The sequence below is a fragment of the Phoxinus phoxinus genome (assembly GCF_949152265.1).
Source record: "Phoxinus phoxinus genome assembly, chromosome: 2".
Taxonomy (NCBI): Eukaryota; Metazoa; Chordata; class Actinopteri; order Cypriniformes; family Leuciscidae; genus Phoxinus; species Phoxinus phoxinus.
In genome coordinates, this window is record NC_136877.1 from 21,761,608 (window position 1) to 21,780,725 (window position 19,118).

At 44.3% G+C, this 19,118-nt stretch overlaps 1 protein-coding gene across 4 annotated transcripts in view; it reads left to right on the forward strand.

Moving 5' to 3' along the window:
• Positions 1-19,118, forward strand: part of crtc3 (CREB regulated transcription coactivator 3) — a 50,043-nt gene that overhangs the window by 7,816 nt on the left and 23,109 nt on the right. For all 4 annotated transcript variants that reach the window (XM_079637611.1, XM_079637609.1, XM_079637610.1 and 1 more), the window contains 3 exons: positions 3,910-4,020; positions 4,645-4,773; positions 17,708-17,769. In XM_079637611.1, the coding sequence (XP_079493737.1) occupies positions 3,910-4,020; positions 4,645-4,773; positions 17,708-17,769 (302 nt within the window). The remainder of the gene's footprint in view (positions 1-3,909; positions 4,021-4,644; positions 4,774-17,707; positions 17,770-19,118) is intronic.

The window sequence follows — 19,118 nt, forward strand, 5'->3', positions numbered from 1 at the left end:
AATGTTACAGTTATTGACCCGATAAGACAATTTTGCTGATATTTAAAGCCGATAAATAATGGATTATTTCCTTAAGCTGAGACACTTCAGAGGCCCACTGTTCACCATGATGCTTTTGAATTGCTTGAAATATGATTGAAATCACTTTGAAAAGGAAAATACAGTTAAGTACAACATGTGCAGCGCAAGTCTGTAATATAGTTCATATAAAATTATAATGAAAACACTACTGTATAAAAATGTTGTGAATTATATGTGCGCCCGTGTTTTAGCACGTTGTTATGGGAAGAGCGGAGTTACACCTTCATGACAGCACAGTCGAGTTTGCTTAAATGCATTCACAGCCTTTAGTTTTTTTGCAAAATAATGTAAGTTATGGTAACATTGTTTATTTTGTGTATATGCATTCAGATCATGTAGCTCAAACAGTAATGCACAGCATTAACAACTATGATTGGGGGACTGTCATATTACATAACACTATAATGAGACAGTCAGAACACTTGTAATATTGAATTCTTTGGGTTTAGTCACCGTGATTCAACGCGTTGTGATGGGAAGAGCGGATCTACAGCAGGAGTTAGTTCTTGTGGATTTGCGTCATTTTATGCAGATATAAGTTGTAATATGTTTATGTTGTATAAATATCTCATTATTCTCAAATAGAATGCGTTTCATTACCGTAATTTTATTTACCAGTACCCGCTAACAGAAATGCCAATATAACAATGCTGTTATTTGAAACGGTGATATTCATTTCCGATGTTTATTTTTCAAAGATATTGATAGCATTATTATTAAGTACTAGCTCTTTTATTTTTCTCGTGTCATTTTCATCAACAATATGGTTTAATTAAAATAATTTCATTATTGTCCGTGCGGAGGCTATTCCATTGCATTTATCCATGGCACATGCATTTTGATTCTTTATACTCAAGTGATGTTGTCCAATGACTTGTTTGCATTATTTAGGCATTATTTTGTTTATTTGTAAGGCAATAGATTAGAAGTTGGCCATAGGAGTGTAAAATGTATTAAAAAAGTTAAGGAATAGCCTAAGTGGTTTAAACTAGGCTGTATGTTTGATTTCTTTTAATGGTAAATCTTTTGTTATTGAAATCAGGCTCTCAGAAATGAAATACAAAATTAGATTTATTAGCCAAAATATTGGTTATCGGCTTTAAAGTACGAAGAATTATCGGTTACCAATATCGGCCAAATTTTTCATATTGGTCCCACCCCATGTGGTAACCATCCTCTGCAGTGTTGTGAGGAGAGGAAGAGCATAAGCTTAAGCACGCTACCCCAGGGAAATCCTCGGCTTCAATAAGCAGCTTGGTACTCCACAGCTGGGGTGTTATTGTTTTGATAACGCTGTACATTGAAAGGCTGGATGTGAAACTCCATGGCGTTTCTGAGCTGTCTGCCTGGAACAGTGTCAACACTGGATTTGAATCTTGCTTAAGCTTTGCAACGGTGTGTCTGATGAGTGAGGGAATATTTTGTGTTTTGTTGTTTTATGGCCCTTTTTTTAAAAACACAATGATCTAGAGTGAGAGGTTATGTTGGTAGATGCCGCTGTGGACAAAGCCATGATGTATGAATTTCTGACATCTTATTAGGGCTGCACGGTTAATCGGTAACGTTTGCTTTTTGATTTTAAGGAAAACGTGCCAAAAAGATTAACACATCATGCACTGACTGAACAATTTTCTTTCCAATCAAATGCTCTCTAGAATGAAAGTGTCCCTCCCTCTAATACCACCTGCCATAGCAGATAGCAAATTTTGGTTCAATGCAAGTAAAGCTTGTTGGATGTCTTTTTATAAAAAGGGGCAAGAGATGTGTCAAATGGAAATATGTCACAAGAAAGCAAGCTGAACTTTTGACCCAAATTTTGTTTCACTTTTTATTTTTTTATCTTTATTATAAATTGGAACAAGTATGCCAAGACGACTGTGTGCATGTGAACATTCTGTGTTTTTGACATAACCTTGTGAGCAGTTGACAGTATAAGCGCAAAAATTCTTAGTCCACTACACGCGTGCTGTGTGACCGCTTTCTGTGCATACGATTCGAGTATGTGTGCTCAGAAAATTATTTGTCAGTAAAATCGGTTGAAAGTTTTGCCATGATAGAGATGATAATCAATAGCGCTGCCCCGCAAGAGTCGACTAAACTTTAGTTGTCTAGAAGAGGCTTAGTCGACCAAAATTTTATTAGTCGCAGAAAAAGAAAACCCGGTATCACGCAGCCCGTGAGGAACAGATTGTTAACGGCGGTTCTTTGTGGTAGTTACAGTATGTTGGGCAGAAAATCCAAAAGTTCACCTATCATCTGAAACATGTTAGTAGCAACTTCACGTGGTGGCTCGCTCTAACGTTAACCAAAATGTGCGCTATTATTAGGCACATATCCAAGTGTTAGTGTGGAGAAGCTAAAGTATAGCGTGTTTACTGCATGACATGGAGGCGCCAGCGCGATCACAACAGCGGAAATGACTAAAAATACTTCATCATTCAAAACTGTGAAGGGTCTACTTTAATTTCTGTAAACTGTGCTTTTGTAAAATAAGGAAATCAAAACAGATGTGCTTTCTGCTGTCTCGGTCTCCATGAACTTGAGCGTTTCGCAAAAATTAACCAAAACTCAGCTTATAGGCTATACTTGCCTCACTGACATGAGAAATATATATATTTAGAAAGATTGAAATGTCCCACTTCTATTAAACCAATTTAAAATGAAAAGAAATACTCTCTGCTTATGTAATCCGTATGAAATGTGCATTTCTCTATATAGACGCATTCACTATGCTGCAGGATGGGGAGTCACCATCATCAGCTTCATCTTTGCAGCTGACACGGACTCAGAAATCAATACTTTATTAATAAATAATTTAAATGTCTCCTTGCTATTTTTCCCGACACATTCATACTCATTACTTTTGCCGGTGCTTGAGCACGGAATAGGCTATATTACGCCTATATTAAACGGTCATTATGTTTTAGTATTCTCCTCGGTATATATTTAATTAATTAAATTAATATAAACGTGCAATTAGTCCCCGTCGACTAATGGCTTAAATGAACGACTACTAGTCTACTAAAAAAAAAACTTTAGTCGGGGACAGCCCTAATAATCCAAAACAATAATAACCAAAAAAACAGTCATAGAAGGTGCACTGTAGCACAATACGAACAGTCTCTCTGTAAAGGCAGATCCTGGAGATCATCACACACCCATCCCATAGACTGCTGTACAATAAAATAGAAAAACTTCCCACTGGTGACGTATGCCACACACCAATAGATATGTCTCCCCTACATTTATTTATTTTTTGACAATCCGTTTCACTCATATGTACGAAGAAGAAGATCTGTCACTACTTCTGCTTCATCGCAATTTTAAAGAGCAGCTCTATTTATTGACAAAAAAATGGTTTCAATTTGTGTTTCAATGTAATTCTTGTATTTCATTGATATCTTAGCAGCGATGTGTGTTTCAGATCTAGCCCTTACAACTAAGCAGGACGTAGCTCAGGTTTTATGCTCTGGCTTAATGTCAGTGTGTTGGATTAAAAAGAGGACTTGAGCTTATGTGTAGTAACCCATTGATATCATTAAATGAGGTCAGTCTTTGAGATTCAAATTTTGTCCTTTGGTTAGTGGGAGGAAGGAACGCCTCCTGATTTGCTTGTGCCTGATCAGAATTGATAATTTTCATTGTTTACTTTTGCCGAACAACAAAATCCACACTGTCCTCCAGCTTGGGCTCAGAAGTACACTTCCAAGAATTTCCACCTTAGTTAAATGCATATATGTTATAGCAACACCTTATAAAATGCCTGTGTAGACTCTCACTCTCCTTTCCTTTTCAAATGCATTCACTGTGTCTTCCTCTTGATTAAAGGTGCAGTACCAGAAGATCCAGCAGCTCCGTCTGTCTCAGAACCGGGCACAGTACTACGGTGGCTCGCTGCCCAACGTCAACCAGATAGGCAATGCCAGCACTGATTTCCAGGTACCCGGGTTGTCCTCCATCCGCTTCTCAAAGTCTACTAAATCTGTCCAGCTAGTCATGTTCATTTAGGAGAAGATAATCTCCAGCCATATTCGCTTTTCTACCCTCAGATAAACGATGTCAAGAGATGGTAATTGCAAACCTTCTCCTTATAAAACAAAGAGTGTGTTTGTCCTCACCTCTTAGTTTGCCCTCACTTCGCCTACTCCTTCAGTACACGGCTATCCCCACAAGTACACTTGATACAGCGGTGCGCTCCAAGAGCCGAAGAACTGTATCTGTGTCTATCCCCTATGGAGAACAGTGTTGTATACCTTCAGGTGAAAGTGCTCTTGTTGCTCTGAATAAAGCTTCTTTGAGACACCGAGCAGTGATCCCTACTTTTTGTCCGCCATGAGAAACCAAACCTAGAGAGGTAAAAGCTCTTTGGAGTAGACTGAATTCACCTGGGGACGCAAGCTAATGGTGGCACTTTGAATACTTTACTTGTGTGTGTATTCTGCATGCTTTATCAGTCCTGAATTATGAACACTGTATTTTCACTGACAATTTTTAGGCTGTTACTATTAAACAGATTGATGCATTTGTGTGCAGATTGTTAACCAACATTTTATTTCTCCACAGGGGGTGTTTCCCTCCGGTCTGGACTCTGTGCGAGGGACTAGACACCATGGTCTGGTGGAGAGGGTCCATCGAGACCGCAATCGTATCAACTCACCGCACCGCAGGCCCATTGACAAGCACGGACGGCAGATATCCTTTAAGTTCACTGCTGTAAAGGCCTTTGTAGAGGGGAAATAGTGACTTATAATCTGTCAGGGTCTTTATTTACGCTAGTAGATGCATCATTATTTTGAGCTCAGAATGTTGTGTGTGTGTGTCATACATGTTGACCTTTGCTCATGTGGGAAGCTTTTTTTAGGCTTCAGGCTGCTGATGATCCTCTATGTTTTGATATTCCCACTCTTGCAATGTGGGTGTGAATGAGTGGGTAACTGCAATAACCTGCTGTTTTCTCCCCACTCATGAGAACCGTTTAGACTAGAGATTTAAATATCAGTACTCTTGTGTCCTCATTAGTGTGTGATTAATAAATCTTGCCGCAGATCGTCTTTTGAGTGTTCTGCCGCTAGTTCTGCATTCATTCATCACGCAGGTTGATGAAGTCACTTGACTACGCCGGCCCGGCCGGTCTTTTATCTTCCTCGGTTGTGTAGTTGATGGATTTCTTTCATTCATTTTTCAGTGTTTGTCTGTAAGATTAATCGTCTGTGGGCTCAAAAAATAATTTCGGGCAGCAGATTTAGCTTAGTGCTAAAGATTAAATAAAAAATAAAAAGGCCCTAATGCTTTCTGAGTTACCATGCTGTTTTGAAGATGTTTAGGGCATGAAGAGTCTTCTGCTGGTTTAGTTTTGATTTCATCTTCGCTCTTTTAGCCAGAGAGAACTTTTGGGGTTTGAAAAATCTATAAACGCAGTGAGAAGCTTCTCCGTAGTCATTAAAACGTACTCGGTTACTAACGTAACCTCGGTTCTCTCTAGAAGAGGGAACGAGTACTGCGTCGAAGAACGCTACGGGAAAGATATTTCTTTGTCGAGATTGAAGCCTAAAATTAATCCTTAATTTTGTAATAATGTAAAACGCTTTTCTGAAGCATACAACCTAGGCGGAGCAATACAGCTCACCCATTGGCTGCTCTGCCAGAAAAGCACAGCCTATGCGAGGCCAGGACGCTGACCAATGAGGACGCTTCGCGCCCTTCTGCGTCACCTCCCGCCCAAACAGGCGTGGCCTAGGCCTATAAATACGAGCATAGCTGTCTAACACGCCGATTTTCGTCAATGAAGCGACGCAGCGCGGACACGCACGGCCATGAGACGCAGTACTCGTTCCCTCTTCTAGAGAGAACCGAGGTTACGTTAGTAACCGAGTACGTTCTCTTACGTAGAGTTCTCTCGTACTGCGTCGAAGAACGCTACGGGAACCCCATGTAAAACGCCGTGCGTGCTCTTGGACCGACACAGACACCTAAGGGCGCGCGCGCCCTGGTATACAAGTGCCTACCCCAAGAAGTATAGGGAGAGCGGCTAAATTAGCATCATCCCTTTATAGTAGTGCCTCTTAAGGCATAATAGCATATATATGTAATATAGATATATATGAGGGGTAATAGCATGCTCATGGGACACATTGTCAGTGAGTGATGCTTAAACATTGAAGTGACCTGGGCCGCACAGCGGGGCAGGAACACATATACATATTAACACTGAAGTGACCTGGGCCGCAGCGCGGGGCAGGACACTAATGCATAGTCTTCTAGACCGAGAGCAGTTTAGCCTGCAACGCAGGAACCTCTAGGTTATAGAACCTAATAAATGTAGACGGGGAGGCCCAGCCTGCCGCCATACAGATATCTTGTAACGAGATTCCGCTATACCAAGCCCATGAAGAGGCCATACCTCTCGTGGAATGTGCTCTGATGCCCAAAGGGCATTCCAAGCCTCTAGATGCGTAGGCTAGCGCAATGGCGTCCACTACCCATCGAGACAGACTCTGTTTCGTCGCGGCTCGCCCCTTGGAGCGTCCGCTGAACGAAACAAAGAGCTGCTCCGTCTGTCGAAAAACAGCGGAGCGGGACACATAAGCTCTTAATGCCCTGACCGGGCAAAGGGAGCTATTTCCGTCCTCTGAAGCCGGCAGGGCCGACAGGGAGATGACCTGAGCCCTGAACGGTGTGTTGAGGGACTTAGGCACGTACCCATGCTTCGGTTTCAATACGACTATAGAGTCGTTTGGCCCGAACTCCATACAAGAAGCTCTCACTGAGAGCGCTTGCAGGTCTCCCACACGCTTCACTGAAGCGAGAGCCAAAAGAAACACGGTCTTAAGAGACAGGTGTTTCATGTCAACTGAGTGAATAGGCTCGAAAGGGGCCCCTTTCATAGCGTTCAACACTGTAGAAAGGTCCCAAACGGGGACTGAAGGAGGCCTTGGAGGGTTTAACCTCCTGGCGCCTCTCAGGAAGCGGACCACCAGGTCGTTCCTGCCTAGTGAACGGCCAAGCGTTGGATTAACGAACGCTGAAATGGCAGCCACATAGACTTTGAGCGTGGATGGGGTTCTTCCCTTATCCAATAGCTCTTGCAAGAAGGAGAGAATCTCCGGTTCTCCACACTGAAGTGGTGACAGACCTTGATCTGAACACCATCCAGAGAACACCGACCATTTGGAAGCGTAGAGCCGTCTAGTAGACGGGGCCCTAGCTTGCTCGATCGTGTCTAACACTCCTCTTGGGAGGTTAGCGGGTACCCGTTTATGGCCCATACGTGTAGGGACCAAAGCTCGGGGTGAGGATGCAGAATGGCGCCCTTGGCCTGTGAGAGGAGGTCTCTCCTCACTGGAATCGGCCACGGGGCAGTACTTTTCAGTCGCATCAAAGCTGGGAACCAGGTCTGATTCGTCCAGTATGGAGCAACCAATAGTACCGAGCATCCGCTCTCCTTGATACGCTCCAGCACTTGAGGCAGGAGTGAGACAGGAGGAAAGGCATAGAGCGGACGGCGGGGCCAGGCTCTGGCCAGCGCGTTCGCGCTCTTCGAAAAGAATTCTGGGCAGTGAGCGTTCTCCTGGTTTGCAAACAGGTCTATTTCCGCTCTGCCGAACCTTTTCCACAGCAGACGCACTGTCTGTGTGTGTAGGGACCACTCTCCCGTAGGAACATTGTTCCGTGAGAGTCTGTCCGGGCCTACGTTCAAGTGGCCTGGCACGTGTATTGCTCTTAACGAGCGCAGATTGTGCTGGGCCCACACCAGTATGCGTTCCGCTAACCTGAATAGGTTTCGGGACCTCAGGCCACCCTGGTGGTTTATGTAGGCTACTACCGACACGTTGTCCGAGCGGACCAGGACGTGGTGTCCTTTTATCCGGGGACAGAAACGCCTCAGCGCAAAGTCCACCGCCATCATTTCCAGGCAGTTTATGTGCGGTAGTTTGGCTCGCTCTGCCCATTGGCCAAAGAGCGGTCTGCCGTCGAGCAGTGCTCCCCAGCCTGAGGTGGACGCGTCCGTGGACACCACCTTCAGGCTCGAGGAAGTCCCCAGGCTTACACCTGACCGGTACCAGTCTGACGCTCTCCATGGTGTCAGGGCTGAAATGCATTCCTGAGTGACCTTGAGGCGATAACGACCGTGTAACCATGCTCGGCGCGGTACGCGCGTTCTCAACCAGAACTGTAGTGGGCGCATGCGCAGCAGGCCCAACTGCAGCACTGTAGAGGCTGAGGCCATGAGGCCCAGCATTTTCTGAAATCTCCTGAGCGGCACTATGTGGCCGCTGCGGAAGGATTTCGCCATTTGCAGGGTATTTCGCCTGCGCTGTGATGACAGACGTGCTGTCATAGACAGTGAGTTCAGATCCAGTCCTAAAAAGGAGATCCTTTGACTGGGAAACAGTGAACTTTTCTCCCAATTGACTCTCAGACCTAAGCACTCGAGGTGATCGAGTATTAGCGTCTTGTGGTGAGCGAGTTCTGACGACGATTGAGCTAGAATCAGCCAATCGTCCAAATAGTTCAGAATTCGAACGCCTCGGAGTCTCAGGGGTGCCAGCGCCGCGTCCATGCACACTGTAAATGTACGAGGTGCTAGGGATAGGCCGAATGGCAGGACTGTGTACTGATATGCCCGGCCCTCGAAGGCGAATCTCAAAAATCGCCTGTGACGTGACGCAATTTGTATGTGAAAATACGCGTCTTTCAGATCTATCGCCATAAACCAGTCTCCTCGGCGAATTTGCGCGAGGATTTTTCTGGTCGTGAGCATTCTGAACTTCCGCTTTGTTAGCGTTTTGTTCAGACGCCTTAGATCTAAAATGGGTCTGAGACCCCCGTCTTTCTTCGGTACCAGGAAATATCTGCTGTACAGACCCCCTTCGCTCTGAGCTTGAGATAAAGGCTCTATGGCCCCTTTGCTCAATAGCTTCGCTATTTCGGCTCGAAGTAGATGTGCTACTTCTGTTTTTACCGTGGTTTCGACTTTTCCCGTGAAACGGGGAGGGCGTCGATGAAACTGTAGCGAATAGCCTCTTTTTATAGTCTCTAGCACCCATTCTGAGACCCCGGGAAGTCTTTCCCATGCATGTGCACGTGTGACTAGGGGTTGAATGTAATCTGGGCCCTGGTCGCGAAATGGCGGCGACACGAGAGCAACCGTGTGCTGTAACATGGACGCCGTGGCGTCTGAGGCGGGGGACATGTTTAACACAGTATGCGTCCCGCGCGCGCTCGACTCTCTGAGTTGAGAGAGAGCACGCGGGGCGAGCCCTACGGGGCTCGTTATGTTTGTGAATAAACGTGGGCGCTTGGTAGCGGGCACATTTATAACACCGGGGACACTGTGTTTGTGTACTGACTGATCGTTCGTTAGTTTCGTTTTTACAGAAACCGCGGAACGTGCAGTGTGTAGTGGTTGTGGGCACTGGACAGCGGGCACGCTCACTACACGTAAAGCACAATCGGTGTGAGCCGATTTTATGTGTGCAAACCCTGTGTTGAACGGGGCTGTGCTTGTGTGAATGAATGGGCACTGGGTGGGCATTGCAGTTACACACATTACACCATCGGCCTTGGCCGGAACACCAGAAATTAAACTCTTTTTTAGATTTATCTGGGTCGCCGTGAAAACGGCGTTTGTGTGCAGGCAAACGGGCTTTACGGCCGGTTTGTTGGCTGCTAAATACACTGGTACAAACACGGAACTTAGGGCTGTACAAGCGAAAATCTTTGGTGGAAGTCCGGCCGCAGCGGGACCCGAACACCGTCGTTTTCCTAGCAGGGCTAGGATGGCGCCGAGGCCTCGGGCTTGAGTGAGATCTTGGGCCGAGGACCACGCGGCGGCGGGCGGCGTCCGGCGGAGCGAGACCGTGGTCTCTCTCGGGCCTGCTGCTGCTGGGCCGGTGCGGCGGGCGCGGGGCGCTGCTGAGTTCGGGCAGGCGGCTGTTTAGGGCGGCCTGTTGCGGAACTGGAGCGCTTCGGCAGAAAATGTCTCATGGCCTGCGAAGTCTTCTGTACCTCGGCGAATCGGTCCGCGAAGTCCTTCACGGAGGATCCGAAGAGGCCAGTCGGTGAAATGGGAGCGTCGAGGAACGCAGAGCGCTCCGACTCCGCCATTTCGGAGAGAGTCAGCCACAAATGTCTCTCGGAAACAGTAGCTGAGGCCATAATCCTGCCGATGGCGTGTGCGGCGGACTTTGTAGCGCGAAGAGCGAGGTCTGTGGCGCTACGTAAGTCCGGAACACTGATCGCGCCCGGGCCTTCCTCGTCTAGCTTGCAGAGGAGGTTAGCCTGGTGGATTTGGAGCACCGCCATGGTGTGCAGCGCCGATGCAGCTTGTCCGGCGGCGGAATACACGCGGCCGTTCAGGGCTGACGAAGTGCGGCAAGCTTTAGATGGTAGGACTCCCTTAGCCCGCCGTCCAGCAGAGGGTGGGCAAAGGTGAGTCGCTACAGCCTCCTCGACCGGAGGGAGAGCGTGGTAGCCTCTGTCGCGAGCACCGTCCACTACGGAGAATGCTGGCGAGGCAGAAGTACGTACTCTGGCTGAAAATGGCGCCTTCCACGATTTCGCTACCTCTTCGTGAAGCTCAGGAAGAAAGGGTGCGTGTCTGGAGGGGGGAGCAGCGCGGTCTCCAGCGAGGAAGCGGCCATCCAGCCGGTTGAGTGCAGGCTGTTCGGGCGTCGACCACTCGAGGCCGAGGCTCGACACGGCCTGTGTGAGCAGACGCATCAGCTCTGCTTCGATGCTGATCTTCCCTCCTCGACGTTCCGGAACGGCGGGGGAGGGGAGGTCCACAGAGCTCGCCCATCCCTCGCTCTCCGAAGCGAGAAGCGAACAGCAATCGTCATCCCCCTCTGATACGGCTTGCTGGTCGTCCTCCATAACGGACAAAGCGGCGGGCTGCGGCTGTTGTCCGTCGGTGAGCGACTCAAGCGACACGTTGAGAGGAGCTAGCGGCGGTGGCGGCGGCGAGCTCCTCGTGGAGGGAGGTTCCGGGACCCGCTGAGCACGGCGCTTCTTACGGCGCGGCGCTACAGGGGGCGGTTGAGCAGTCTCGGCGAAAGATGCAAGGCGAGTCCGCAGAGTCGCGATTGGCATCATGTCGCAGTGATGGCAGCCGCCATCACCGAGAGCGAGAGCTGCATGTTCCTCGCCCAAGCAGGAAACACACAGATCGTGGTGGTCCCCGTCGATGAGCGCGGCTCGGCAGGAGCCGCAGGAAACGCGAGACATCTTTAAAAAGACACTCGTTGCTCTTTTGTGAGGAAAAAATGTGTGACGCGGTAGGCGAACACACACACAAAACACACACAAAACTGAAAGGATATTCCACGCCGGAGAAGCGCAGCAGGGAACGGCGGCTGAAGGCGGCGATGACCAGCGGCTTCAGGTAAGGGCTCGTCCTGCTGAGGTGCTTGTTCCAAACGGCTGTGGCGGCTCGAATCAATCCAGCGATGCGTGCAGCTTCGTTGAATTTAAGAAAATCGGCGTGTTAGACAGCTATGCTCGTATTTATAGGCCTAGGCCACGCCTGTTTGGGCGGGAGGTGACGCAGAAGGGCGCGAAGCGTCCTCATTGGTCAGCGTCCTGGCCTCGCATAGGCTGTGCTTTTCTGGCAGAGCAGCCAATGGGTGAGCTGTATTGCTCCGCCTAGGTTGTATGCTTCAGAAAAGCGTTTTACATTATTACAAAATTAAGGATTAATTTTAGGCTTCAATCTCGACAAAGAAATATCTTTCCCGTAGCGTTCTTCGACGCAGTACGAGAGAACTCTACGTAAGAGAACTGAAATGGTTTGGGAATGGTCCACTTGCTCTGATGCCGTGTCTGTCATACGAAAAGACAACAAAGACAGTGTGAGGGAGACAGAAGAAAAAAAGTGTGGCAGAGTTGAGTTGCGTAAGAACTTTGAATGATTTAATTCCACACTGTGCGCCACGGCCGCCCTTTTTCTTTGAGCGGGAAAAAGGCATTTGTGATGGTGACCGCAGTCATGCTAAAAACTGCAAGACCTGTTTGTCAGAACTCTGCTCTGTGAATTGAGCCACTCCCTCCCCAAGAGCTGAAGATATTCTTGCGTATTCTCACGGGTTTCTTCAGAGTCTCAGATGATTTAGTTTTTTTCACCTCGTTGTCTGTTTGTATTGTTTTGCTTTTGATTGTTGGCCTTAATTGCTGACACTTGTTTCTAGTTGTCTCTGAAACAAAGAAAATAATTTTAATGAGTGAATGGTTAGCTGGGTTGTTACCGTCTTCAAAGCTTTTTGCTCTAGGCCCAGAACTTTCTGGTTTTTGTTGATGTTGTTGCTTTTAGTTTGAGAAATCAGCATATGAATAAGACGGCTTACGAACACATATTAGTCCGATGCAGCAAAGAGTCCAGACTGATTCCATTCTGACTTGTTAGTGGTGCATCACTGTTACTCTTTCTCATACTTAAAGTTAGGACTCATCCTCTACATTTGAGACTCATTTACATTTACATTTTGGTAGTTGCTTTTTTCCTTTTTTTCCTATACATTTAGTCAGTTCATGCCTTCCCCAGCAGTCAAACTCATGACCTTGGCGTTGGGGGCGCCATGCTCTACCCTTTGAGCTCTTTATCAAAAACAGTTTCAAGGGGAATTACATATTTTAGAAACGCAAGTAAATGCCCACTCCTGTGATTTGCAAACTAAATTGCACCATTTTTATGCTCGAGATGGCGAGCCCTATAATATAACCATTTATGTTTTACTCAGAGTCAGATCCCAATGCAGAAGAAAATTAACCAACATGATTGCAACAGTCAGCGTGGTAATTGCTCAAATCTATTATATAGTTCTAAAACTATTATTAACTTGTTGTTGGACTGCTTTAATTAATTGGTATTTAGAAAAACAGGCAGCATGTTAAGAATAGTTAAGAAAAGAGTGTGTAGTGAAATGAGATGAACAAACACAAATGAAAAGCATAGTTAAAAAGGAACTTCAGTCATGCATTTATAATGGTTTAATCTTTTGGATGCGGATTTGGTATGGAGTACAGTTTGTCTACATTCAGGCACAGAACAACATCAGACGGTCGTACTCAACATCTTACACTCACAGCAGTAACGCTCTTGTGATTGATGGAGAGACACGAGTAGTTAGGACCACATGTTAAGGGTGTGCAGTGAAAAATCATGACATCAGGAATGGGGCGATTTTAAATCCTGGCGTTTTAGATTTATTATGTGTGTCAATAACAAGGACAACCATCATTCTATTGCTTTTTGTTTAAGCTTTTGCTTTAAACCGTGCGCTTTTTTTGGGCATGTCCGCTTATTATAAGCATACTTCAGATCTTTGAGATTTTTTTTAAAAAAATGGGCAGTTGTGAGATATATATTTAGCATTATTTTAGGCTTATTTATGTGAGGCAGATCTCTTATTTTGGGCTTGTTTTGTTTAACCCAGTTGTTGCTTTTTCTAGAATGATCTGGCAACAATGTCTCTATGGACTCTTAATGTATGTGGTGCCCCTAGACCACAGGGCCTGTGAAAGCAACTACTGTGCAGATAATAGGACTTGTCAAAATGTGGGAATGAGACGAGATGCATTTCCCGGTGATTTGCTTGCAGTGCTGATAGAAATGAGAGACATTTCTGATGCATGTTCAAATGCGTCATTAACGCCTAGTCGTTCAATTTGATGTAATGTTAATTCAGTTGTCGCTACCTCAGTGCCTGTTTACACCTGGTTACTTGATGTACTTAAACCACTTCAAGAGGTGGTCTGAAACGCATTCCAAACAAAAATTTAAATGCATCTGGTTGTTGAATCCACATGTCATTTTTGCTCCTCCAAATTGTTTTTAAAAATAAATGTGCGAGAATGTTTTCTAGACTATATGACATGGTATAGCCAGATATGACAGCGTTACTGCAACACGCATCGCCACAGATGAGTAGCTGAGTATCTCTCCATCAAGTCAACACACAAACTGCCACAAATGAAAATAATTGTAAATTTGAAAATTCCTTTTTTATACTTTATACTTTTAAGAATTATACTTTCTAAAGGTGTGTTCAATGAATACTGTAGATCAGTATTATACCTGTGGCTTCAATTATTCACAAGATTGTATAATGCATCATAAGGTGCATTACAAAGCATAACTAATGCATTAAATACTTTTTGCATTTTAAATAAAGGTTTTAAGTAAAATAATCGTTTTCAGTAATTGAAATAAAGCTTAAATTAAAACAAATATATTTCTTAAATATGGTGTTAATAATTAATATAGTAGCATATAATAAATAATGCTAAAATAATACTGATGGTCCTGGAAACCACCTACAACACCCCGTCATTATGATTCACTCACATTACAGTATCTTTAGAAAGAAAAACTATTTTTAAATCTTCTTAAACTTAAAAATACGCTCTGCATCTAATCGAAATAAACAGAGACTCTCTAAACAAACATTCACCCACAAGGCTTTTCTCTTAATGTCTAAAGCATTTCATTTTCATGCCACTCTAATTCTGCTGAGTGAGAGAAAATGAGGGAGGATTCAAAGCCCAAATTTGCTTTCACTTTGATTTTTTTTTTTTTTTTTCTTTAGTGCCAGATGTCCCTCACAGTGTTGGCTTGTTTTGCTCCCATCGATTCAACCACGTCTGCCAAGATTAGACTCTCTCACAGGCTCGCCAGCCAACCTAACGCTGTCCAACTTCCTCCTAACCCATGTAGTTGCCTTCAAGCCTCATATATCATGCCAGATGCCTTGATTTGGCTTTGTCTGTATTTCTGGAATCATGTCCTATTGGAGGGGCGAGCGGTGTGGGTCGAGTGTGAAATGTCAGAGAGAAAGGTTAGCTCACCCACGCCATCCTGGAGTTTCTGAGATGAAGGTGCTGTCACAGCCACCCTGTCTCTCCACACCGCTTCAGCAGCCATGGGCTAATTAGATCTTAGGAAGGATCCCTCGTAATCCAAGCCGCCTGGCTTATGTCATCATCGCTCTCCCCAGGCCGAGCATCGACAACAGTATTTACACAGTCACGCCAGGGATTTCATACAAATGATACGGGGTATAACATACAGTCTTAACTATGAAGTGGTCTAAAATGGTTTTGCTGTGGCCTGGCTTTGCCTGCTCATTGGTTGGTTGTGCTGTGTTGTGTCATGGTTCGGGTCACGGGGCGGGCTGGTGGTTGAAGAGTTGGCATGTAGAGCTCAGTCTCTCATTTCTGCAGCAGAACTGATGGCTGTGTTTTCCAGGCCGCTGCAGATGTTGAACAGAAAAAGACTCTGTCCTGCTTTCTGTCTTGTAAATCCACCCCTCCTCCCATTTTGGATGTGAGAGTTTTGGCACAGATGGACATGACGAGGCAGCATTGTCAATATTGGTCTGAGTCGAAGTAACAGTGTTTACTCAAGGAGTTCTTCAGCTGGGCTATTTTCTCTCCCATAATTCCTGTAACTTTTGTTTTAGTCTTGAGTGGGTTCGGACTGCAAATGTAAGTTTTAAAGGGGTCATATCATGAGAAATCAAATGAGGAAAGTTAATTGTAATATGAAAACGTTATGTAAGGGGCCGTTCACACATAATGTGTTTTTCCATTCCACTGTGCTACTTTTCTATTGTTTTTCAATGCAAAATAACGCTCTAGACGGACGTCTTTAACCATTGTGCTCGCGTCTTTTGCAGCATCTTGTACGTAACACTGCATTCTAAAAATGCGGCACTCAACTTAAAATAAGTTCAACCTTTGAAAACGTGTTTCTAGGCCTTGCACTTTTTTTTGTTCCATTGACCTGCCGTTTCGCGTTTTAAACAGCAAAACGTATTCTGTGTGAACCGGCCCTTTTAGAACTCACTTTTAGAACTCAACACTTCAGTCTGCAGAGCATCTTTTGAATCAAAGCTGCAAAAAACTGTTTGAAATCAAACGTGCCAACCTGGTTTTCAGAGACATTGCCCATCTGGTCACTGTGAGGCAACAAGGAGAAAGTATGATAGATTCTAGTGTTGTCAAAAATATTGATATTTCGATATGTATCTAATGAAATATCTGAAACGGTTCCGATACTCCTCTTCTGCGGTATTGATACACCGATACCAGCTGCGTGTTCTCGCTCCCTCTTCTCTCCAATGGCGAATTGACATCCATCATCTCATTCACTCCAGTTGAATAGTGTTGAGTGTTAGGTCCTTAATTTCGGCATGGGGTTGTGGGTATTGCGAATAATTTGACCTTATTCTCGCAGGTTTCACGCTCACACCAAAAGCGTTCGCACCACTGATCTACAGTCGCCTCTCAAACAACTCGCGTCGCGAGTAATCTGCATTTCATCTTTACAATGCAGACTATCCAGTGTTATTTTACATTTGATTATTTAATTTCTGTAGTATTTCTTGAATACTACTGTTAGACCCACCTGAAAACTTAAAGCCATGTATATTTCATTGTCTCTTTATTATGCTATTAGTTTATTAGTTCTTATTTTATTACTGACAGTTTACTTTAGTTCAATGTTTCAAATATAACCTCCCTGTGCTGTGTGTAAGCTATTGCAAAAAAAATGACAAATTATTAGAATGAGATGTTGTTTTCCCCTTGGTATAGAAAATTGGTTCAAGGTATCATATCGAAATTCCAGTATCATGACAATACTAATAGATCTTGTGACATGTTATAGATCTTATTGTAAACCATTCATTTATTTATGGATCTCTCTCTCTCTTTTGACCTTGTAATATTGAATCAAAATGTCATAGCTCAATCTTTAAGTCAAAACGACTGACTTCTCTCTGTTGATGTATGCCGGACTTCTCCAGTCATTTAGTCCGATTAAACCCTGCTCCTTCACAATCGACTGTAAGTTCACTTTCACTTTTTCAACCGATAAACAGAACCAAGTACCTGCTCTGCATTTCTTTCAATAGTCCGGTAAACTGTGATGTACATCATAATATGGATGGTCTGTCTTCTTCTGTTTCATCGCAGCTTTAAACAGCAGAAACTTTAAATGGATAGTTGATCCAAAAATTAAAATGTTGTCATCATTTACTCACCCTCATGTTGTTCCAAACTTGTATGACTTTCTTTCTGCTAAACACAAAAGAAGATATTTCGAAGAATCTTTCAATTGTTTTGGTTTGGATGAGAACCGTATTTTAACTTGGGGATGAACTATCCTTTTAAATCTTTGGCAAACTTTGTAGTATTCATTGCTGTGTGTAGTGTATGAGAGGGTTTTTTTAAGCCAGTTGACATGCCACTGAAAATCGTACACATTTGGAAAAAACGCTCGATGCTGTTTTGTTCAAATTGCAAGAAGACTTCGAGATTGTTTTCTAACAATGAATTTGAGTTACATTTATAAGTGTGTAGCTTGTTGCACATTTTGTGAAGAAACACTGTAAGATTTTTTTTTTTTTTCAAAAGTAAACATCTTTAATTGGGGAAAAAATGTAATATTTCTCTCAAATATAAAAATACAGTACATTGCTAAAAGTTATGTACAAATTTAAACTAGACAGAGAGTGGAAAGAAGTAACGAGAAATTAGATTTATGTCTTTTATATAAACAAGATTTGAAGCACATGTGATTTTGACATTTGCCTGTGAAAACTTTGGAGGCTTTCCTTGACTGAACTACGCTGAGAGTTCTCCATATGGAACGATGTACCTTTCTCCTCCCCCTGACAACAACTGGAGAAGGTGAGTCCTCATTTATTTACATTACATGTATGCATATGGCAGATGTTTTTACCCAAAGCGACTTCCATTACATTCAAGGTACATAAAAAAAAAATCATCAGTTCTTGCTTTCCCTGGGAATCGAACCCCGGACTTTGCCGTTTCTAGCTACAGGAGCTACGACGGTTGAACTACAGGAAAGATACCTCCCCTTCAAACTATAAGGACCGATATAGTCCTACACACACCCATCCATGCCAACAAATATGTGTCCGGTCATGCGTGACGTTCATTATACGTCATGTAGAATTTGATCGTATCTTCTGTTAGTTGACAGGCAGAGTGCAAAAATGATGTTATCTTGGAATTATGCCATCTTAGTGACATCAAGCGGTGTTGCAAGAGAGATCATGTCACATTTGAGGGAGTGTTAATGCATGTTTTGCATTTGCATAGGCTATACCTACAGATGCCTGAAAAGAAAACAGTAACGATGACATGTATGTTTTTTCAGCATGTGGAAAATCCACATCCGCAGCAATGACAGATAACACCAGTAAAAGGTTAGATAAAAACAAAACAACGGGCAAAACAACTACGCACATCATTGTGTCGTTCTCGAAATGGTGATTAGAAATCCGTTTTCTGAGAACAAATGCTCACGCTTGCTCTGCACAAATGTCACTCTTCTGGGTTCAGCCCAGTGAGGTGTAACCATTGGACGGTTTTCCTCATTTGTTTACAGAGGAGTGAATTGCAGCCAGTAATAAAAGGCTTAAGGAAGCTTCTCTTCATGATAGTCGTGTTTTGAATGCAGGCTTGGCCGACGGCCAGCGTACCTTCTTACCAGCAAGCTGCCTCGTCCTCCATGTTGACTCTGCGACTTGTAAAACTTTCAGAGTCCACGCCCTGTGGCATTGTTTACACCTGAAAACTGGTTGGCCTGATCAGCTTTAGCGCGGCCTTCTGTTCCCACTGTGGCGAAACACTGCTGTGACAGCCATATGCTGTAGAGTGGCTCACATGCAATACTAGATCCAGGGCTTTATATTATTGCCTTTATTTTGAAATGTGAAATTATATGACAGTTCCAACACTGACCGAATTGCATCGTATATGCTGTTGTTGTGCAAAGCAGCTCGGATGGGGGTAGCAGAAGATGAACCCTCATGCGGAGTTTAGCTGAATATATGATCTTAGGCAAACTTTAGAGCTTCATTATAAATGCATAAACCGTGAGCGGTTCACTCCACTTCAAGGGATGTCTCAGAGGCATCCCATGAATTATGAAACATAGGATTCAGAGGATCAAGCACAGTTAGATCTTCTGATTCTACAATGTATTTTTCAGAAATTTGTACATTGCCTTT